This window comes from Misgurnus anguillicaudatus, chromosome 14, assembly GCF_027580225.2.
Source record: "Misgurnus anguillicaudatus chromosome 14, ASM2758022v2, whole genome shotgun sequence".
NCBI lineage: Eukaryota > Metazoa > Chordata > Actinopteri > Cypriniformes > Cobitidae > Misgurnus > Misgurnus anguillicaudatus.
In genome coordinates this window covers 32899049-32923809 of record NC_073350.2, presented here as the reverse complement: position 1 = coordinate 32923809, position 24761 = coordinate 32899049, and the positions used below count along the sequence as shown (strand labels likewise).

Sequence of the window (24761 nt, the reverse complement as noted above, 5' to 3'; positions counted from 1 at the left end):
GGATGCTTTTGGACTAATTTTGGATGGCCATTGGGTTGTTTTTGTGAAGTGGATCTGGCAACCTGTCAGGACCATGACGGAGGCAAAAGCGCAAAAGAACGCTGGTTAATAAAGGTTTCATTTTAGTCCTTTAGTATAAGTGAGTTTATATTTGTTTAACTCATTTCCCACCAGCCTTTATTTTTAAGTTGCCTGCCAGCATTTTTTTGTGATTTTCAGAAAAGTTTCACAAAATGCCTTATAGGAAAATTTTCTTTTGTAAATATATGAATACACAAATATATCAAATATAAGAACAGACCCTCTGCTTTCAAAAAATAATAAACAAGCAAACAAACAAAACGGGGGAAAAACTTTTATCTTATCTTCATTTATTCTCTTTTTATAACCTATATGGGTAGGTTTCTTCAAAAATACCACATTTTGAGCAGAAAGCTGAAATAATTGCATTTTTGTAAAGGATTTTTTTTTTAGAGATCAGATTCAGAATGATTATCAAAACATACACTGAGTTTAAAATGTATGAAATTAGTTTTTGTTTCAATTTTTTATAAATTGGGTAAGAGCGCCATCTAGTGTATAATAGAGAAATAACAGATTACGGCAAAAACTTATTGTTGGCAGGGAAATGTTTTCTCTTAATTGATAAGATAACTCGACTCATCATTGGCAGGGAAAGGGTTAATTGTTGCTGGGTTTTTTATAAAAATAGTATTGAACCACAGCATCTGTTTTAAAGTAAGTGGGGAATCTAAGTTTTTATACTGTAACAACGCACGTGTATCACTTTCATATCATATGTCTTTATTCTTATTTAAAAAAATACTAAATATGTTAAAGGTGCAGTGTGTAATTTGTAGAAGAGGATCTCTTGACAGAAATGCAAAATAATATACAAAACTATCAGGGATGTTTAAAGACCTTTCATAATAAACTGTTATGTTTTTATTACCTTAGAATGAGATGTTTTTATCTACATACACAGAGGGTCCCCTTTCATGGAAGACGGCATTTTGTGCTGCCATGTTTCTACAGAAGCTCTTAACGTATAATCTTTTTTATTAAGTTGTCTCCAACAATGACATGTTTGTCCTGTGTCGGCTACCGTAGCTTCTCTATGCGTTTCAAAAGCAAGGGGTGAGCTTTGAAATGAGCTGTTGGTTGCAATTTGCAACCTCACCACTAGATGCCGCTAAAGTGTACACACTGCACCTTTAATGATCATCAAGGTCTAAAGTCAAATATTAGAATGAGTTCATTAATCTGTGGCAAAAGTTCCTCACCAGCACTTAAATACCCAATGTGTTTTATTTATTTATATTTTGACATTTAAAGGTGCAGTGTGTAATTTTTAGAAGGATCTCTTGACAGAAATGCAAAATAATATACAAAACTATATTATCAGGGGTGTATAAAGACCTTTTAAAATGAACCGTTATGTGTTTATTAACTTAGAACGAGACCATTTTATCTACATACACTGAGGGTCCCCTTACATGGAAGTCGCTATTTTGTGCCGCCATTTTTCTACAGAAGCCCTTAAAGGACAATTTTTTTTTACTAAGTTGTTTCAGACGATGACATGTTTGTCTGGTGGCGGCTGTGTTTCAAAAGCGAGGGGTGAGCAGTGGACTGAGCCGTTGGTTGCAGTTTGCAACCTCACCACTAGATGCCGCTAAAATGTACACACTGCACCTTTAAATATGTTTTAGTATTTAAAAGCTACACAATTGTTTTTTTAAATTTAAGGCTTAAAATATTAAAATCAAAATGATTATATTAGTAAAACTCTGTAATAGTGTGTGGCTTTTGCACTTTTAAAAGTGCACTTCTCAATTTGAATACCTTAATTTAGCGCCTTGTTTACTTTGTTTAGGGGTGCTCCGATCAGTGCCGATATCCACTAAAAATATGTGGCCGATCACTATTCTGAATCCGACAGCCGATCTTATTCACAGCTATTTCATGTACTATGGCCTTTGATCAGTAAGTCCTTATCGATCTGAAATTGCTGTTAGTTTGAATCGTTTATAACATGCACTTGAAAGCGCAACACTCAAACATAATTATTAAACATATTCTTTATTATCGTGAAAATACTTGAAAAGCTTTGAAGAACAGCAATATGAATATATCCTTAAGCCATTTCCTGGAGCTGCGTGTCCTTATAGCTGCGCGTGTATTGGTCTTCGTCTACAGCGCATTTTAAGTTTCTGCACGAGAGCGCCCCCTGGCTTTTGGATGTAGCGGCATTTCATCGTAATTCATTGAGAAGCATAGCAAGCATTATCGGCCGATCGATCGGAGCATCCCTACTTAATAATTTAATTGAGTAAATATCAATACCTGATTAATCAATTACAAAAATATATTAATAATAATTTGTGTAAATATATCCATTCAATCGCAAGAAAACATGAATTCGGTATTTGCATGCTGTCTAAACCGTTATCTGGGTGCAAGCTACGGATTTGTGCACACATAAAGCTTCTTAACGGTGCGCGAGTAGCAAATTAAAATCTTGCATCTGCTTGCACTTTAATATTTAAAATGGCAAGGCCTAAAACAAATGATAAACATTCGTGCAGTGCTGCAATGGCCCACTGTCAGTTCTGTATGCTGGCCCCGCCCTATCAGGCACTCTTTATTGTTGAGCCATTATTATAATGTCTTAATTTAGTATATCTTAGTATCGTAGTTTTTCTTTCAACAGGAGACACACGTTGTGGGTGTGATACACCAGCATCTGAATATTCACCATTCATCCCATGAAAATTAGCATATAGATAACTATACCACTGATTTTCATGCCATGCACAGATCTCTGGAGAAAGGTGTGAGGTTTTGTAGTATAGGCTAGATGTTAAAAAAAGACCACCGTGTTTTGCTTTATACCGTCTTTTTCAATATCAAAGTTTTTCCACTTCCACTTAAAAGTTATAAGAAACTCGAAAGACCTCCCTCATTGCCAGCTCGCCTTCGACGAGCAAGTGCATGTGGTAATAAAGCGGTTGAGGGAGGATTAGTCGAAGAAAAGTTTTTCCGAGCCGATGATGAATTAACATGCAGTCCCATCCTTCTCCCTGTCCGATCGGAAATACTGTGCAATGAGCCTTTATTTCTGTCACATTAATTTTGTTTTGAAAAAACGGAGAGAAAAAGCTTAAATTTCCCTAGACGTCCCTTAATATCTGTACTGGGAGCAGTAAATGTTGCTTTTCCCAGCATTTTTCAGTCTTTATTATACAAAGTTTTATAATTAACTGACAGCTCATCTCACTAGAGGATATGACTTTTTTTGTCTTTTATAATATATTAGACATTTTTACAAGGTGGGAAAAAAATCAATTGATGGGAAGAATCTGTAGTGTGCTAATTTGCATTTTTTTTTTTTGGATTAGTATCTAAAAGTTTCATTTGAATTACAAATGGCTAAGAGATTTGATTTTCTGGAACATTTCTCACGAGACAAATCGGTCTCCTTGGCGAAACATCACTGTAACATGACAGATGGGCCAAAAATCGACCCATTAGCACAGAATGACGTAACTGATCTCCATAACGTTTACTCCTTCAAGTTTGTATTGTCTTTGCAGATGCCCTCTACCTATTTGCTCTTATCTGTTGTGCAGGAATAGCCTAGATTTAGTTGACCTCCATCTGAATCAATTCGAGCGGCGCAAACTGGATGTTTCTCCAAAACCGTGATTGTATCGAGATGGTTTAATGCATTTCCCGCACAGCCCGTACTCTCCAAAATGGGATCAAAGAGTCACGGCCAAAACTCCACCATGTCTACCATATGGTGATGCGGGGAGAAAATCAAATCTGTGTATGTCACCTTCTCCTAATTCAAGCGGGCTTCAAATTTGCCTTCTGAAGCAGATTTGCTTCTCTCAGAGCATCTGTCATTGGAGCATTTTTAATTTGAAGAGTTTTTAAAAGGCGCCACAATGCAAACAAAAGCGCTTACGGCGGGTGAAAATGCATTGGGTTGAATGCAGCATACAGTACAAATAAACAAATGCAAACAGAAAATGTCCGTCAGAGTTGACAATTTAATAGAAAAAGAAACTTTCATTAAAAACTGACATGGGCCTGATGAGGTGTGGAAAGTTTTTGTGTCCGTTCTTGTCTTTCAACACTTTGCAGTGCAAAGCTCCATCTGTTTCCAGAACGCCCCGTGTGCATGCACAAGATGTACTGTATGTGTGTGCAGAGTCATTAAAGATGGAGAGATGTGCGGTAATCCTCAGAGGGAACATACAAGAGAAGTGACTTTCTTTCTGCTTGCTTGGGGAGAACAGAAACGTGGCCCGGCGGATTTAAAAGTGCCAGAGCCGATTTTGCACAGTTAACCTGTTTTGCCATTTAAATCCATTCGCTCAATTAAAACGCATGAATTATGAATTAGCAACGTGTTTGAGAAATGTCAGGACTGGCTGACACCTTTGCGTCTGTTTATTAATCCTTTGTTTATCGGTTTGGAGTTGTGTTGTGCTGAGAGTTCTTTTTTGAACGGTTTGAGAAAGGACATTGTAATATATATGAAGTTTCAGTTGATTTGCCAGTGTCAGGAAAAATAAAGCTGTTTTTAAGATGCTGCCTTGGGGGCTTTTCTGTCACCGAGATTGTTGTTCTTATTTGGGTCACTTGTGGGATCTGCACAAACTTTGCTGCTTATTGACAGTGTAAAATCCCACAATAGCTCTGTAGCACTCAGCAGGAGTCTTATAAGGCTTTCTGTAGCATAGACAATGGGTCTCATTCAATAATAATTGCATATATTTTTCGTATTGATAGATAGATAGTATGGTTGAATTACAATCTTTTAGTTTTAAAATCTCTTTTAAACATTATTTTTTTATTAAGTATTTTTTAAAATGTGAACGATAATAAAGTTTAGTTGAAAAGAGCTGTTTGAAACCTGTTCAAACTTTTTCAATCCAGGACACACCTGGACAGGTAAAATTTAGACGCACACATTTTTTAAATGTAAGTAGTACCAAAAAGGATTTTTTCTTTTTATAGAGTTATTTTTATTAAAACAAAGCAAGAGTAAAATAAGCATTTTAAAGGGGCTTCCTTGGTTGTTTATTCTAACAGTTTGCAAATAAAGTAAAGTGAACTATTTTAGGGCACGCATCTGCACAGCTTTCTAAGTATACTCACCGCGGCTAAGAGCGGATGGGCGTGTTCGACACTTATGCAATACAAATGATTTCTTATCCAAATTATTACTCTACCAGGCCGTCAGGGCAGCATTCATTTGCTTTGAGAAGTAACCGATCCACCATTGCAAACAAAATTTAGAACAAACAGGAAGAAAACAAAGAACAGGAATCAAACATTATGGTGACGAAAATCTCTGCAGCTTTCTGTTTTTGGAAGAAGTGAAAATAAAAGAAGTAGGGATGCTTAGCAATTATTCACGATTAATCTATAGCATAATAAAAGTTTTTGTTTACATCATATATGTGTGTAAACTGTGTAATAAATATGTATATATAAATATGCACACATGCATGTATAATTTTAAGAAAAAAATATATATATTTGAAGAGTTTCGTTGCAAAACGAGATAAATCCATTTTTTAACATTTTTGTAAAACATGTTTATTATTATGTTATCATGTTATTATTTTGTTTTATGGTGCTACTTAGCTGTATTTTTTAAGTTATGAAGGTTTAAATCAAAACAAACCAACTGCAGTTGCATTGAAATTAATTGGAATGCAACAAAACTCTTCATTTATATTTATAATATATTTATATTTATATATTAAGTATTTATATTTATATATAATATAAATTATACATAAATATACAAATGTATACACATGTAAACATTTCTTAAATATATACATGCAGGTGTGTACATTTATTTATACAAAGTTATTATACACAGTTCACACAGATATATGATGTAAACAAAAACTTTTATGCTGCTATAGATTAATCGCGATTAATCGTTAAGCATCCCTAAAAAGAAGTAAAAACCGTGTATGTGCAAAAGTGTAAAAAAGTGTATGTGCAAATGCTTTCTATTGCCTTTGTGTAATTGTTTGTAATGGAGTGTCCTGTCTCAATATTTTCTCGTGCATGCGCTGTTGTAGTGTCCTTCATATGATAAAATTTTGTTGTGCAGACTGCGCGCGTACACGGATGTCCCTAATATACCTTCGGCTTAAGCTATGTTTATACTCGACGTGTCCACACAGGCGCGCGTTGGTGTGCGCGGAAAAAATTACGTCAACATTGAGTGGGTGGTCGTGCGCGTTGGGTGCGCGAGACCCTATTTCGCGTGGAGGTATGCACAGCAATTTTTGTAACCATGCAGGGCTCCGCATCCGAAAATGACCGAACTCGAGGCAATTCTGTCCGAGAAGGGAAGCCTTCGACGTATCTCTTTGATCAATCCATGCAAAACAATGCATAAACTATTTATCTGATACTATGGAAGTAAAGCATGGAAACTTTGCAGTTTAAAACACTAATTCTTTTAGATATGATTCAGAATGTTTGGCTTATATTTGTATTGAATGAACCAATGGACGAGGAATAAAATACAAACCTTAAGATGTCTGTACTGTTTGTTTAGTAAAAACGTTAATGAAATGGTTATGTTTAATAAAGACATATTTAAGAGATTGTTGTTTTATTCTCATATTTATATATCAAGTGCTAATGTTAGAGGCACACTTCTTCTATTATCGTATTTGTGTTTGTTTTTGGCTTGATTGCTCGCGTCGCCCCCTGGCGGTCAAAGAATAGTGCAACAGCGAGCGTGTCAGCTGTAAACGCCTCGTTCGTTTGTTGAGACGCGCACACGAACAGCAGAGGCTCGCATTGCAGACCAAAACTCAAGTGTAAACAAAGCTTTAACCAGTTTTATTTACAGACAGCAGTGGCATGCGTGACAAAGCAAAGCATACCGAATGCGAGCTTTATTCACGCTTTCAACGCGCTGCTTGCACATCTATGAAAGCAAAGCATGTGAACGGTTAAATGCCGTGTTTAAAGCAAAAATGAAACTTGCGAGTGAACCAATGAAAAATTTTCACTGCAACCCACTGTTTAAAAAACCCCTTTACATGTCGACATCGCCCACGCATATTTCAATGTTGCAGTAAGATTTTTGTCAAAGGTTTAATAGACACGAATCCTTATAATTTAGGAATGAGATCCTGTGGGTGCTTGAATCGAGATAGATAGATAGATAGATAGATAGATAGATAGATAGATAGATAGATAGATAGATAGATAGATAGATAGATAGATAGATAGATAGATAGATAGATAGATAGATAGATAGATAGATATAGATAGTGTGTGATAGAGTGTTTAGTGTTTAGATTTGAAGTGTTCTGAATAAGCGGCCACATGCACAATGTTAGTAATTTGCATAATACAAACCAGCTCAGTATAAGGGCCGTCTGCAACGCAGCACTTGTCCGGAGAAAATTTTTGAGAAGTATGTCACTGAAGCAAAAGAACCAAAAAAAGAAATTATATTCAGTATCAGTTTTGCTTTTTCATTTGGGAAGTTTTGCTGTCAAAAAAGGAAGCCAGGGGCCTGTACCATAAACCACCATACTACCATAAGTTTAGGATTAGTTTGTTAGGTTTTGGGTACCATAAAAGTAGCTTGACTTTAAGCTGTGTTCGTTATTTAGAAATTGAATATAGAATTTTTTTCCATGTGTACATTTTGCGCACAAATTTGTGCTTACCCATGCTTAGTAAATGAGACTTCATTGTTTTAGTCTCTCTTAGTTTGTCTTATTGTAGGTTCACGCGAGTTCAACGTTTTGCGTGAGTAGATTACATACAAAGTCAATGCAAAGACGCGATCAAACGCGTCCTCGCGTGGGGCGATGCTAATGACGTGATATGGGCGACGCGTTTGCCACGAAAACATGCTATTCGCCTCATACGCGGCTTCGCCCAAGTTGAAAATATTCAACTCCAGCGAAAAATTCGTATGACACGAAATTAAGCCCCGCGAGTAATCTAGAGCGAGTAACGCGATGCCCCGCATTTGGTGTGTATGTAGCATTAGGCTCGCGTCTGATTACGTTTTTTTACTATTTTCTTTTTAAAGCAGAAGTGTCTGAGTTTGGATAATTTTAAAGAGTTTTTTTTTACAGTGGGTTGATAAAGAGTTAAGTTATAATATACTTTTGTACTTCCAGCTTAGATGGGATTTTCTGATCCTTGGCATTAATTTGAAGGGCAGGTTTGATGCGTTTTTCTGCTTGTTCTTTCAAAGGCAAGGAAGCAATGATAATCCCCTCAGATCAAGCATTGAACATCAGTTAGAGAAGAGCCACATGTGGGTGAAGCACCTTGGCATTTGTGTTGAATGCTGATTGGTGTTCACGTCGAATGTGAATGCGTTATGTATACCAATAGTTGAAGTGTTTGAAATGGGAATGATTTATATTATGCACAATGCAAAAATGTATGTATTAGGTTGGTATTGCAAATGCTTATAGCTGTTAACTTGAAAGAGCAAATATGGATAAATTCCATCAACTGTACCTCATTGGCAATTAATTTAGTTAATGGTTAATGTCAGTTAACAAGCTCGGTCAGGATGTACATCCCTGGTATGTGTCATTAAATAATTTCCTTCTGAAGGTCATATTTAGGGATGGTCATTTGCTAGTATATAATATTTTAATTTATAAAAACATTCATCTTAGTTTACACAGCAGGACTGCAAATTTCATTGAGATCGTGGATTGAATTACGTCATTGGCAATGATTTATCAGCATTTGAGAAATTGTTCCTCTTTCTCTTTTACTCATCTCCAATCTCTCTGTACCTCCTACATTAACACATGCATTAAAAGCGTTTGCATTCCCTTTCTTTTTGTTTCTCTTTTCTTTGTTGTTTCATCATTGGCTACTCTTGAGAGACAGTCATGATAGTGAGAAAGGCAAACGCTAAAGGCAGCGCTTGGCAGACGGCGACTGACTCTGTGATTAAAATTTGCCTGTAAAGCCACAGTAGTGAGAGTCAGCATAATTTAAAAGCCCCTTACTTTGATGCAGAACAATGAGACTAAACGGCAGTCAACAGAATCACTCGCTTGTTCTTCCAAAGCTTGTACTGAGAAAACAAAGACCAGGAAGGGATATCAAGACCAGCCCTAATTGCTCATGTAAATGCGTTTCTCAGTGTCTTGTGTTTCTTTATTATTCATCCTGCTTGAGGTTTTTGAAATGAAAGGGAGAAAATGTTCTCGAGGCTTTGCTAATTTCACCTAAATTACTGTTTCATCATGTCAACTTTGTGTTTTGTGTTTAGCTATAGCATAAAACCAATGATCTTCCGACTTATTATATGAAGGGTAGTGGTTCATTTGATTCTAATTTGAGAGAGAGAGAAAAAGAGAGAGAGACCTGTTTAAACTAAAATAAATGTCTCAAACATTTCTCATACACACCATGATATACTCAGAATTTTTTTTCAAAACTTGTATAACACTCATTATGTGAGTGTCTTTTCATTACAAATAGCAAATTTAAGGAACAGAAAGATTGATTGGCCGATGAAAAAGATTTATCGGCCGATGCGGATAATTAAAAAATCCCTTGTTATGTCTTATGTCGCTTGTTAAGTCTGATGTCTCACGAACCCGCTTCTGGCTCCAAGCGCTCTCAGATGCTTGAGCAAACAACAAAAAATATAAATATAAAATAAAAATATTAGGGATGCACCGATAGGATTTTTTTGGGCCGATACCGATTCCGATTTAAACAGACAACTTCTGGCCGATACTGATGCCGATACCGATATTAAACACGTGTATACAATACTATACAGTTGGTCTATTAGCTAGTTTATTTCTGCATCAAATTATTTTTACTGAACATGGATTGGATTTAATTAACATTCAACTGACCAACATAATAAGAGAGGCACAAATTAAGCTAAAACAAATATAATAAGACAGCATGACAACCTTCAAAGATGGTTTTTGCTATTCAGCATTTATTTTATTAACAACATCAACTCATTTTTTACATATAATGGATTTCTTTATGCAGTTAATTAATAAACAATCGGTATCGGCCTTTCTCGTGCTATTACCGATATGCCGATGGTTTCAAATTCATGTAAAATCGGCCGATAAATATCGGTGGCCGATACATCGGTGCATCACTAAAAAATATAAAAAAGGTTTGGTTCCAAAACGCGATAAACGTAATTTAAAAAAAATTGTTACCGCCAAAATCTGTAGTGTATCAGGTCAGTAAAAGTCAGTTCCAAACCGTGACAAACGGCAGTCCTCCTTCTCTGCAGAATGCAATAAATCCGCTTAACCAATCACAGCGCACCATTCCACGCATTGTAAACAACAACGGCGGCGCTTTGAATACATACAAAATCCTAGTTTTCCTCATCTACCTTGTACTTCATGATCAACAAACAAAAACAAAATAATAATTTTGAGAAAGAAGGGAAGAAACGTAAGCCATCAAAATCTAATAGTTTATGTGAGAGGCACTCGGGTAAAGGAAAAATGCCAAGCAAACTTCTGTCATGCTAACGCATCGTTATGAAAACTTTACATTATTTTAGGGGCAGTTTCCAGTACAGGGATTAAAAATTTTATTAAGAGCTGTCCAAATTGAAAACAACTTGCACTTAAATACCTCAAAATGCACACAGGTAATGTTTTTAGTAAGGCATGTTTGTTAAAACTAGTTATATTTCCTAATTAAACTAAGGCCTAGTCCCGGATTAAGCTATCCCTGTCCGGGAAACCGTCCCATAATGTTTATTTTTTAATCCGTATATACCACTAGTCAACTAAATGAATATAACATGGCAAAAATGAATGCAAATGTATATATTGATTCAATAGATTTCTAGCATTTTGGGAAAAAAATTATATGTTTTCAAAATGAATCTTTAAAAATCAAATTATGGATTTGGATTTTTACTTTATTTAATTTATTAATGTAATTAATTTATTTAAATGTTTTATTATAACCTTAAGATGCTATGTGAAAGTTCGTAACAGAATTGTGGTTTTCATCTTGTCACTTTCTTGGTATAGAAAACACGTTTTTACCCAGATAAGTTAAAATGGATTTATTGCGTCTTGAAACCAAACTCTTCATATATTCACTCGCACTGTGCTTTAAAACTATGGAAAAATATTGAAATCCCATATGACCAGACAGTAGTTCATCTTTTATGAATCAGTAAAATATTCCAGAAAGTCCGGAATGCCATGACCCTGGAGAATGTAGTGTACTCCGTGAGTTTATTAAAGCTTAGTTTAAATGCATGAAATGAACAGTGCTCATAAACGGCGGTAATTGTAGTCTCACTTGACATGAGTCTATGAGTTTATACTTTATTTTTTTATATAAATATATATTAAATAAATAAATAAATAATACATTGATTCTATGTTGTATATTTTCTCAATTTTAATGTATATATAATATATAATAGGTAAAAGTATACATGTACATGTAATTTCAAATTGATGGCTATAGATCCTATACTTACAAGCACTATTTTTCTTCCTTCTTGGACAACCAACCAATCACAGTCTTCAAAAGATTGTGTCACACATAGCAACGGGGTCAACCCCGCCTCCTCACTAAGATAAAAGTTTTTGTCTTTTCTTTACTCAGAGTCTCAGATCAGTCTCGAATAGCTCTTAAGCTAAGACGTAAAAGTTTTTAAGCTAAATTAAGAGTTTTCTGAGAGAACTCTTAGAATCTTTATGAATACGGGCCCAGATATTTTTCCCAACAGTTAACCAAACATTCACTTAAGACATAACAGATTATATTTGTGTGAATTTTCATCAAAACAGATATGTTTTAACGGTAATTCTGTGTTTATGCACTGTAAAAAACTTTGCTGCCTTAAAATTTTTTGTTAAATCAACTCAGATTTACAAGTCATGTCAACAGAAATTAGTTGTCACAACTTATAAAATATAGTTGCGAAAAGTCAACTTAAATTTATAAGTTATAACAACTCACCTGTAGTTATAACAACTTATCTCTAGTCAAGATAAATAATAGTAAGTTGAATTGACTTGTAAATCCGAGTTGATTCAACAAAATTTTTTTACAGTGTGTGTATATATTGGTGTCGCAATACCTATTTTAACATCAAGCAAGTCCTACACTTTTTGCCTATTTTCTTCTACATGTCTAAGAAACCAAAACCAAAATGTCAGACGCGCATGTGGATGGAGACACATCTTTGTGGTTAAGCATTTAGGAAGGTACACCTCTCATACAAATAAAAAACATACAAATAAAGATTTTTTTAGATATTTAATGACTATTTAGAGCATTGGGATCGCTAGACGAGGGCTTAATTTATTTATTTTTACGAAAAACCTACATTATACTTTTGCCTCTAGCTCAAAATTAGACCGTGTGCATACCCGCTCATTTTGCCAGCACGGGTCACATTTGCTTATAGCTTTACTAAAATACATGCAAACATTAATCATAAAATTCTTCAAGACCTAATTTTCTATGTAGATTTTTAAGTCTCAACTTTTATAGTTTGCTTCATTTATTTTTTATTTTATTTCTCCAAAGGTATTTGAAACTTAAATGAAACATCAGTGAGAATTCTGTTAAGCTTTGAGCTGTAAAAAAGCAATAAAAAATTTTCTCTGGCATGGCACGAGGTTAAAGACTAAATGCGTTGATCTGATCAGCATATTTGCCATCAGTTGTGAACAGAGATTGAAACAGAATTGGATGTTTGCAGTTCCTCTGTCTTGATGGACTCTGGCATTTCCTTCAGGGATTTGAATTATTTATCTGGCTCCAAGTTCATTCACAGGTAAAACACAAACAAAGTGCATTAGATTGCAGCGTAAGACTATGAAGAAGGAAGTGATCTAACCCTCACCGTGGGTCTTTTTCCCTCCAGTTATCTGTTTGTCCTTAAAGCCGGAGTGGGAGAGGTTGTTAAGCAGTGTCTCTATGGACACGCAATCTTCATCCCGCTCAGATCTGCTCGTCTCTCTCGTCTTTTACCGAAGACACGCTCCACACATCTCAGTCACTCTCTCATTCTCTTTTTCCTTCTGTTCCTTTCACTCACTCGCTTTTTTATATCCATAAGCAAGCTCGGCACGCAATGTGGAACTACCTTCTCCCACAGGGCTAAACATTGAGTTCCTTAAGAAGCCTGAGCCCTTGATGCAAACGGTTATCAATAACCTTGAAATGCTTTTGCTCCGTCGCCTAATTTTGTTGTTATGTATTTGAGCAGGCACTCGGGCACGATAAGAGAGAGAGAGAGAGAGAGAGAGAGCGAATGAGAACTTTTAGAAAAAAAAACTCAATGAAAACAAATCACAACATTTCTGGATGAAAGCATTTTGCACGCCTTGTGCTCCAAATATGTTCTCTTTCATATCACAGCAACATCTTAAGTTTGTTTGTGTTTTTTTTTAGTTTGTTCATTGCATTTTTAGTGCTCCCTGTTTGAGGTCTGTTTATGCTTTACTTTTCTGAAAGACACGTCAAAGCTGTTTGCAAACGTAACATTGGGCATGGGTCGTTCCTTTAACCCTTGTATTGTGTTCGATTTTCATGATGATTTTGAGTCAAATCGACCTGTATTGCATTCAACGCAATTCCCTGAAATCAAGAAGGAATTGGGTATGAACGGGACCATTTTAGTATCATTATTTGTCACACATTACAAACACTTAATATAAATAGGATGATTTTTAAAAATGCATTTAACCACTTGTATGTAACGTTAACATTATTCAACATGGTTTCTTTTTCTTTTTTTAAAATGCATATTTTAACAACATCCTTAATAAACAATTTAATATTGCTTTGTCCTAAACAGGCTCATCTTTTGTTCTTGAGTCTCATTGTACAAATTCATCAAGCTTGTGCTTTCTGACTGCTTGCATTTTACACAAATGGTGCTTGATTTGGTGTCATTTTGGGGTTTTCGGGGCACAGCTGCCATCACCTGTATTCACCTCTGGATTTTCTGAATTCATCTGCTTTAGCATTAGTGCTGGGCAAAGATTAATTGCGATTAATCGCATACAAAATGAAAGTGCATTTTTGCATAATATAATGTGTACTGTGTGTAATTATTAGGTATATTTAAACACACACATACATATATACATTTCAGAATTTTTTATTTATTTATTTATATATAATATAGAATATATAAAATATAAATAAATATATACACATGTAAATGTTTCTTTAATACATACATAAATGTGCGTGTGTATTTATAAATACATAATAATTACACACAACACATACTCATATATTATGCAAAATCACATTATTTTGTATGTGATTTATCTTTGCCCAGCACTAGAAACTATAATTCACTTTTACTTTTCTGTGTCTGAGGAAGTCTTCATCAGTACTGAAAATAGTAAGAAAAAACTCACTTTTCCCTTTACAGGGTAGTAAAACACCAACATACACAATAAATATATTTAATGTGTGTCTATACAGTTGCGTTGCAACAAAAAAGTATGGGTCAAATTGACCCGCGAACATCAAAATGTTGTATTTGTGTAAAAAAACACATCAGTGTATCCTTCCTTGCATGCATGGTCATGGGCCTAAATGAGAAAAAGTGACAAAATTTCTGGAAGAAAAAGATAACTCAAGTAGTATTTCATATATTGTTAATAGAAATGATTGCTCACGTTTACCATCTGTGTCTGGAAAAGTCTTTTTCAGTACTGATAAAAGTGAGAAGAAGCTATTTTACCCCATTTCAGGATAATAAAACACCAATAGAGCAACATACACTAAAGATATATATATATATATTTATTTATATTTGGGTCTTTCATTTGGGTCAATACAGTTGCCGTGAACATCAAAATCATTGAAAAATTATTTGCATTCACTTCAAACATATCAGTGTATCCTAACTTTGCATACATGTTCATGGCCATAAATAAGAAAAATTCAATTTCAAGAATAAAATCACAAGTTAACTGGTTCTTCCAACATCTCAATCAAAATGGGTCAAATTCACCCAGAACATACATGGGTTAAAGAGTCCCTCGAGCAATGGTGAAATACTGAAATTTAATTCAAACAATGGTGTAATCTACAAAAAAACGATCATATCTTTAGATAGAGGGCTTGAGATAGAGATAGCTTAACTTGGTGCTAACAACATCAAGTTCACAGTTTAATTCACAGGTAATGCAGGTACTCATTAAAAGTCTCTAAACGATAACGTAAACGTAGAGAAAATTCTTCCTAGGCTTTTAGATCCACTTGAACAGCACAGTATCATGTTTTATTTGAATGTTTTATTAATCTTGATCATAGTCTAAATTAAAATCATTCTTTTAATGTTGTTCACAGATGAACATGGACATTTGAAAATCTACTTGCCCAAGAAGCTTCTGGAATGCCTTCCCAAATGCTCCTCCCTTCCCAAGGAGAGACATCGCTGGAACACCAACGAGGTAGGAAGCCTCTATTCCCAATGTTGACTCTTTATTTTTTTTTTGCAGGACATTATTGCCACGTGATGACAAGTTTTGCCTTTATTGTATTAATATCTTAATTTAATAGAGAAACTTCATTACCTTCCACATTGTTTCCAGAAATCAATTCTTAGTTTGTTTGTTTCACAGCAAAGTTTGACTTCTTTTTACTATGCAGAGGAGCAAGTACCTGTGAATTAGATTATTAGATTTAGCTAACCAACCAAAGTGGGATCGACCAACCGATCTCAAAAAACAGTTCTTTACTTTTCTCCTGTCGATAACTACCATTAACCAGAGAGATTAATCAGTGAGAGCCCAATGACTTTTTTGACTGATTACATTACATTTATTGTGGATTAATCAGACTGGTGTTTAACTAACAAACACCGTACAACAAAGCTACACCTTGTGATAATAAAGACGCATTGCCTTAAGTGTTTTGAAATTGGACATTTTATTACAGGGTACATTGTAACATTTCATTTATATTTAACCAAACAATTAGTAAATTTAGACAAATGAATGTCTACAACCTTCTTTTTCACTTTGATTCATTTATACAAATCTATACAAATTACACATAAAAAGTGTATATTTTTTAATTAATGTCCACTAAAATAATGATAGTTATGTTTGGCAAAAAATGCACTATTCTGCTTAAAAGAATCAAATGTTTTTTATATAATTGTCTCCAATGCAAAATTCAACATTTCAGTACAGTCTGGTCCCCGTTAAGCATTATAACAAATCGTACATGAAAGTTATTGAAAGCAACATTTACAACAAGGTTGTTTACATTCCCTTTATTGTATTTTAATGTAAATTAAATGTAACTGTGTACACTGTAATTAAATGTCTAATTTCCAAACACTTCGAGGGAATGCATATTAGGATCTTTGCATCGTGACATTATTTGATCATTAGGAAACATTCCCCACTAAATTCTCTTTACTCTCATGCAAACGATAAGGTTAGTTCAATTGCATTTCAGTACCTATACATATTGATGGTATTTAAAGTGCTGGTTGTGATTATAATAACTAGTCTGCTACAATTTTTCACATTGCAGTGATGATAATGATCATGAAATAAAGGAACAAAATATTTGAAAAATAAAAACACAATAAGCAGCACAAAAATAAATGTCTTTGGTACGGGGAGACAGATATACTGATATTTATATAGATTATATAAGATTAATATAAGTGATATACGAAATAATAAGGGATCCAAAATATTATAATAATTCAATAATATTATGAATAAATTTTTGCATAATATATGTGTCTTCACTTATTTCACAAATTTATATATATTTTATTTATATTTATTTATTGATATATTGATTTATTGATATATTTATATTACATATAAATGTAAGAAAAAAATATATAGCTTTCCTTTCCAGGTTGTCTGAGAAATATTACAACCATTTATTTAACCCTTCCCTAAAGTCCTTTAAGAAGCATGATGATGATGCGACATGTTGCTAAGGATTCTGGGATACAAAGAACCTCATGTCCTATGATGACACATGGCCTATTTCAATTTCATTTCCATTTCAATGCAGCCATAACTTATAAAAAGTGAAAGCCCTGATGTTGTGTCATCTTGCACGTAAAAGTTTATTTACGGTAAAGTTGAAAGCGTGGTTTGATATGGGGAATGCAAGTGGATTTCTTTTGTGCGCTGCTTGACTTTGTGTTGCAGATGAAGAAAGGGTGATGCAGAGAGGTTGATATATATCTCTCTCTCCCCTCTTCATTCGAGAGCGGGTCCTTCGTGTTTGGAAGCCAAGAGTGTAGTTGTCCCTCTGTGCCTCCGCGTGCCCAACCTCCATAGCGTCGTAAAGTTTTCCGTCTGTTATTAAAGATCATTTTACCTTCTTCAACTCTGCTTTATAGTTCTTATTTTAAAATTGTACTATTGCAAAATCACACAGAATGACGATGTAGAGCAGTGGCCCCCAGGGGGGCCGCGAGACTGTGCCAGGGGGGCCCCAGTTTTATGACATTTTATAAAATACATTAATTTATCATAAATTTGGTGTAATTAAACCAAAAAAATTAAGCCTACTAACCAACATCACTACTTTGTATAATTTAATATGTTTTGTTAAATTACATTTGCAACGCACATTTTTTTCGACTTGAGGGAGGCGTTTTGGCGGACCAATCACAGTGCTTGCTGTCTGCGTAGAATTGAGGTACGGCGTAGGGTAGGCGACCCTGCTAGGATACGAAGTACGCTTGATGCAGAAGTATAAATTGGGTTTCAGCTTGAAGCAGGACTACCTATATTCCTGACAAATGCCAGGTCGGGAAATGTGTGTAAAACCTTCTTGAAAACATCATTTTAAGATATTTGGTTTTACACTATTGGCGCAGAACTGACACACTTTACCTTTGAAATAAAAATGCAAGATGTGCAAAAAATCATTTTTGCTCTTTGCCATTACAGGGAGGACAGAAAATGTAATGGAAAAAAGGGATGTGCGCTAAAATGAGTGCCAAAGCATGTGTGCCAACCAGTAGGTCATAACTGATGCCTTGAAGGTTTTCAAATCAAATCGGTCAACTCTATATAGGATACTTAAAGGGATAGTTCACAAAAAAAAAAATAAAAAAATCTGTCATCATTTACTCACCCCCATATTGTTCATATGTGAAACTGATGAGTTAAATCAGGTGTGTTAAATAATGAGATATCTATAACTTTTTGGGAGGGGGTGCTCGAGGACCTGGATTGGAAAGTATTGGAATAGGGTACCGTCAACTGTGTGGTTACTATCATTTATCAAAGTATCATCTTTTGTGTTCAACATAATAAAGAAACTCATACAGGTTTACAAGAACATGAGGATGAGTAAATTATGACCGAATTTTCATTTTTGGTGAACTGTCCCTTCACATTCTAGGACTGATTCATTATTGCATTAATTTTTTATCCTTTCCATTTTAACCACAGAGACCACTTTTCAAATGGCTAAAATTGGTTACATGTTGACCCAAACCCTTCATGCTTTGAGGAAAAATAGTAGAAATCCAGCCTTTCTCAGACATGATAACATTTCCCTTAAATGCACTGTTTGAAGTAAACATGCATTCAGAAAACGTGCTTGGGTAACTACTGAAAACTTTACCCAAATCTGACACGGTCCTGACTGTTATGACTCGCTTGCGATTTTTCATCTTCACAGGAATTACGACTCGATACGGTTCCCAAGCGCTTTTGCTATCATTGTTGCGGTTTCAGGATAGACATCTCCAGAAAGACTGAGTGAGGGAAACCAAAAGGACCAGTAGAGTAACCAAAAAAGACACACAATGTGTGTATATATATATGTAAAGAAACCTGTAAGCAAGCACTGCAGATGGAGATGTCCGCTGACCCACACAGTGGCCGTTGTTAAAGCCGAGCTACTTTTGGAGGCTGTTAGGAGTAGAAACTCTCCCTGGTGACATGCACAGCTCTTAATGAGAGCGAAATCCTAAACAGCACCAGCGTCGCCCTCCTTCAGCTTCAGTCTCCAGCTGAATGCCATGCTCACCACCACCAGCGGTCAGGTATAATGAGGCCTCTGGCAGGGCCGAATGAGACATCAGGTCATACAAACAAGCACGGCTCATGTCCGAGCCCATGTTTTTCTATATATATTGGATCTATTACACACACAGGGCATACTTTTCCAGACTGGAAATGGAGGAGGGTCTATATTTATGTACTGTTCCAGTCGGTCTACGTAAGATTCGTCTCTTTCCCTTTTTCTTATGGGAAATGACCCTTTTTGGAGGTAACGACATGGCCGTCTTTTCACTTGGGTACCAGAATGACCACATTAAAGAATGAAAGTGACAGTGTGTTGGAAAGGAAGAGAAAAAATATCAAAACCATAATGGCGATGTAATGAGCACGAGGAGGGTGAACGCTGGGGGATGGCGAAAAGTCAATTCCTGTCTTTATCTCTTTTTCTTTCGCTCTGTCTCTCACTGTCGGTTGCTTTACACCTCCCGCTGTTAATTTTAAATACCTAGAGAAACGTGTGTGTATGTGATGGCTCTCTTGTACTTTACTGCAAACCGCTGGGAGTCATGGAGTCTTGCTAGAGAAACATTACCACTGAAGGAATGAATATAAACCATCAAGTTAAAACAGATCTGGGTTTAATCTCGATTTAGTTCTGGTCAAGAAAGGGCGATTTGGATGCTAGGCACGATTTAAATGCTGAATAGACATTGTTCTCGGACAAACGCCTCCACAGCATGGCACGTAACTCGAAGGCTGTGTTTGACTGTCCTTGCTTTGAAAAAAGCAAGTTCATTCACAAACCAAGTTGAATTTAAGCAGGCACGCTGTTCGATAAATGATTTTGTCTTAAAGCAATTTAGAAAGATTGTAATGGCTAAATATGCAGCTAATATAGCGTGAGTATTACTATTGACGAAGTGTCCTTCAGTCTATTTTTTTTGGCAAGCTTCCCCATCGCAAATGCCTAAAAAATAGTAGAAGATAGAATAAAAGGGGTAGACGTGATCAGCTTGTTTCGTTTTCTGATGCTTAGCTCCTGTGTATGAAGTTGTGTCATTGTTTGACCTCTCTAAGAGGGGTCCATGTATTCATTTCCCACCTTCGGAAGAGACGATTCTCCGGGATGAGGCGGCATGTCGAGCGAGGGCGTGGCAAATTACAGTTTGCTCATGCATGCATGCATGCAGAACGTAGGGACGTCTCTTAGCAAACACCGAGGATGCATAGAGAGCTTGCATGAAGATTGAATGGTATTACCTTGACTCAATGACAAAATCCCCATGTTTTATAGACTTGCAAATGCACGAGTCGGTGGGTTTCCTTTATATAATGTAGATCAGTGGGACCGTGCCCTCGAGCTTTGATATCACGCAAGATTCATTCGCCAGCAAGAGGAATTAAAACCATGTTAAGCTGGACAATATTCCCTCTCTTTTGAACTGCGAGTAGCTGTTGACAGTAGCAAATGCGCCTTTATATAGTTACAGAGAGTTGCTGCGTCTGCGCCGTTCCACAATAATCTGCCCCAGGATGACAAACGGCGCATCTGAAAGTTTTAAGTGTCAGGAAAAGTGCTGTTGCATGCGAGTCTCTGTCTTGTTGAGTTCTTGGCACACGTATTTTACTTTAAATCTTTCAATCCAATGCTCCATTCTCTCTCCCTGTTGCATTTTTTCTTGCTCTTGAATCTAGATATTGGCACCGTTGATCCAGTATTACCCGTGCAAATAGTGCCAGGAAAGTGGTTACTCCGCCTTAATGTTGGCTGGCACTGGCCCTCTCCTCTGGGTCTTTTTCTTTAAGGGTTTCTCCTCACATAATCAAAGGAAACAGATGCTACTAGTCAACCCTTACCCTACAGGGAATGCTGGGAAATTTTGCTTGTGTTTGTATAAACAGACCTTTGGCTTCTGCGGAGTGGGGAAGGGTCTCTTGTCACCTAAGCCGGACTTATTGCTTCTCCTTCCATTACATCAAATAATGTAGTTTTAGCCAGTGGTACATCTGTTGCTTTTTGACCTTTTCTAAGTGAGGGAACAGACTAACCGAGGGTGTTTGTGCTACGGTGTTGTGCAGCTGAAACATGAATTCTCTGCTGAAGGATCACTGCTTCTCTTTTAAGGACATTTTGGGGCTGTTTACACCAGATGTTTTGGTCGATCGGATCGCAAGTGGACGACACTAAATACAGGTGTAAAACTTTTGAGCTCGTCCACTTCCAACCGCATTCAGAGGTAGTCGAAAAACTTTAGACCGGATTGCTTTTGTGGTGTAAACGCCCATGTGGTCAAATGTGTTTGAACAGCCACAAGAGACCGCCTACTCTCCGCCTATTTATCTAATGTGATGTACTGAGCACAATGTTTTACATCGTTTCTGACTTTAAGCGCTGTACACTGTGTGTTACATCTTTAGCCTTGTATTGATAAAACCAAAGCGGCTGCTCTCCGCCGCTTTCATTAGTTTTATTTTGCGAGCGTGTGAAAGCTGTACGAGCTTTGCACTGAAACAATGAAGCCATAGTTCATGTATTTATTATTTATAATAATAATAATAATAATAATAATAATAATAATAATAATAATAATAATAATAATAATAATAATAATAATAGTATAAATACAATTATTATTATTATTTTTATTATTATTATTATTATTATTATTATGTGTTTTACAATATTTATTTTATATTTGTTTTGGGTCTGTAGCCCATTATTAATATAATGGTTCATCCAAAATTGAAGCCAGTTACCCTATGTTTGGAACTGATAAGTGATCCTGGACCACAAAACCAGTCATAAGGGTAACTTTTTTTGAGATTGAGAATCAAAAAGCTTTCTGTTGATGTATGTTTTTTTTTTAGGATAGGATATATATATATTTGGCCGAAATACAACTATTTAAAAAAGGGGAATCCAAGGCACTCTTCATATATCAAAAAATATAAAAATCCTTTATTTAGACATGGCTATAACATTAAAAACATTAAACTGAGGAGCAACCCACGCGTCGCGGCACAGATAGCCTACTTCAGGGTATGACTATTTAGGGTACAACTATTTGAAATTCTGAAATCTGAGGGTGTAAAAAAAAATTAAAAATCTATAAAAAAATTAAATCACCTTTTAAAGTGGTTCAAATGAAGTCTTAGCAACAAACATTACTAATAAAATAAATTTTTTAATAGATTTACGTTAGGAAATGTACAAAATATCTTAATGGAACATGATCTTTATGATTTTTAATATAATATATAATAATAATTTTGTCCCATACAATGTATTGTTGGCTATTGCTACAATCATACCCGTGCATCTTATGGTCGGTTTTGTTGTCGAAGGTCACATAGACAGTATTTTTTAATAGTCTTTACCAGCTTTCTTGTTTTAATGAAGTTTTAATGACCATCCATACAGTATATTTATTTTTCACTTTATTTATTGTGATACAAACAGAAAATACCTGAAATTGGGGTGTTCGATAAACCGATAGATATGATAAACTGGTAGAAAATTCAACAAATCTAATAGTGGCATGGTGGCCAAAGACTCTTGTACATGACTGTTATTAATGTTATGTTAGAGACTGATAGTCTTGTATGGATACAATTAAAGTAAGTAGCGACTGAGACGATCGGTCATAAACATTATACCATTTGTGCTCCATGTGTTCTAATAAATAAATTATCAACATAATTGATAATTTGGAGTAAACCTTTAAGTTAAACATGCTATTGGTTACAATCCTTGTGTGATTTATTCAATACTTACATTCAATATTTATTATTTACATTTCTTGAAATACATTTGCTTCAAATGGTTGTACCAAGTAGACTTTCCTAATTACTCTTGCATTAAAATCACAATGAAACAGAAGTAGAGATTGTCTTTTTCCCCCCTGTGGTGATGTATATCCAAGTAAAACGGGTTCTGAGATGGAGAAATGGTAGGGCTGGACTTGAATTCGTCCATCAAGAATTGATTGGATTGTTAGTAGTTGGGTCATGTTGCTGTTTGCTAATCGCTGCAATATTTTCTTGGGCCCTGTCCTCTCAAAGGACCAAAAGTAAAGAGAGATTATTTCAAGGAGGGGAGGAGATTTGCGTTTGTGATTAAAAATAATGTAGCTCACAGATAAGTAATATGTTAAAACATTATTCCAAAAAAGTTTTTAACTTTAATTTCGCCACATTGTTGCACTTGCATGAAGTCAAACATTATTGCATAGCCATCTCTGTCACCGCAAATCATCAACTGTCATTGAAAACAAATCAAATCCAGCCACGTTGTCACTCCAGATTGCTGTCGGTATAAACTCTGCTTTGACGTATTTTTGTTTTTATTTGTTTTTGACTGAATATATTTGAATGACATTATGACACACCTGCACAAACCGAGCCTGTACATATTGTCCCAGTCCAAGAGTTACACTGACATGCGGTCGCTCTTGTTGGCGTAATCAGTCTTGTTTAAAAGAATCCTCTGGATCCCCTCTGGAGAGGGTTTATCCGTGTCCCGCTATCCCGAGGATTACAGCTTCCCTGAAAGGATTAGCACAATGCTGATGAGTTTGATTTCATTCTTCAAGTCAGAAAAGTCAGTCCTCTTGATGTTCATGAGATTTATTTTAATACATTTCCTCTTGTGGAAACAAATTATGCAGACCTTTTTTTAACCATCAGTACATCAGCTTGTGTTCTCTTTCTCTCTCTCATTTTTAAAGTATTTCCCAACCAAACCAAAAAGCAACACTCCCTGATTAACAAAAATGAAGAGGCAACAACATTTATTTCCTCTTTGCGTCTGGGACGGGGAACATGTCGCCCCTGTCGTTGTAATTAAAGATGATTCTGTGCAGGCAAATGCTTGATAAAATGGAGGCTGAGCTGCTGAGGAGATGATGGGGGAAAAGGTCACGCTGTTTTGTTTTTGCAAACGGGAGGCTTTGGGCTGTAAGAAGCTGATTTGTGAAGGTGCCTGACTCGTGATCAGAATAGTAATTCGAGGAGAGGCTGTGCTGTCAGTTAACAGTGAAGGTGCGCATCTGCAGGTGAAAGAATGCAGAAAGATGCTGGAGAGTTTGTGTTGACCAATGCAGTGATTAAAACCTGAGGAGTTTTGTGCATTTGCGACTTTAAATAGCCAGGGGGAAGATTAAATGGACTGTTTCTTTTCTTTATTCATTTTTATAGTCTTGTGGTGCACAGTTCATTTATGCGTGTAATTTTATCAAAAAAAGTTTATCCTTGTAATCTTTCAGAGTGTTCCACCTCCGTTTGGCTTCATTCTGGTATTCAGTCAAATCCTTATCGACAAAACAAGTCTATTCCATATCGTTTCTTGAATATGCTTTTTCACAGTCTAATAAGATTACAGTGTTTATTTACCTCCCTTATGACTTTGAATCTCTGACTGTATGGTGAATTGATGTGTTGTGATGTAACCATTCCCAAGGGTTTGTGTTAAATAGGAATACTTAGAAATTAATGTTATTACTATTATTATAGTTTTTGAAAGATATTTACATATTTGCTTTGTCTTTTTTGGGCACCCCTTAAAACCTTTTGGTGGCCATCTGGGGGTCCCAAAAGCATCTTTGGCCAACTACTGTCGTGAGTTTTGTCATTACTGACAAAGTTCAACGATTTGGTGTTTCCCGAAAGCATATTTAGAAACGAACATTCGCAAGCTGCATCGCAAGCTTGTGCGTTTTGAACGAC

The 24761-nt window shown here is 35.7% G+C and overlaps 1 protein-coding gene across 10 annotated transcripts in view; it reads left to right on the top strand.

The window, feature by feature from the left end:
• camta1b (calmodulin binding transcription activator 1b) overlaps nucleotides 1-24761 on the top strand; it is a 375185-nt gene that overhangs the window by 12658 nt on the left and 337766 nt on the right. For all 10 annotated transcript variants that reach the window (XM_055183906.2, XM_055183913.2, XM_055183908.2 and 7 more), the window contains one exon: nucleotides 15385-15488. In XM_055183906.2, coding sequence (XP_055039881.2) covers nucleotides 15385-15488 — 104 coding nt within the window. The remainder of the gene's footprint in view (nucleotides 1-15384; nucleotides 15489-24761) is intronic.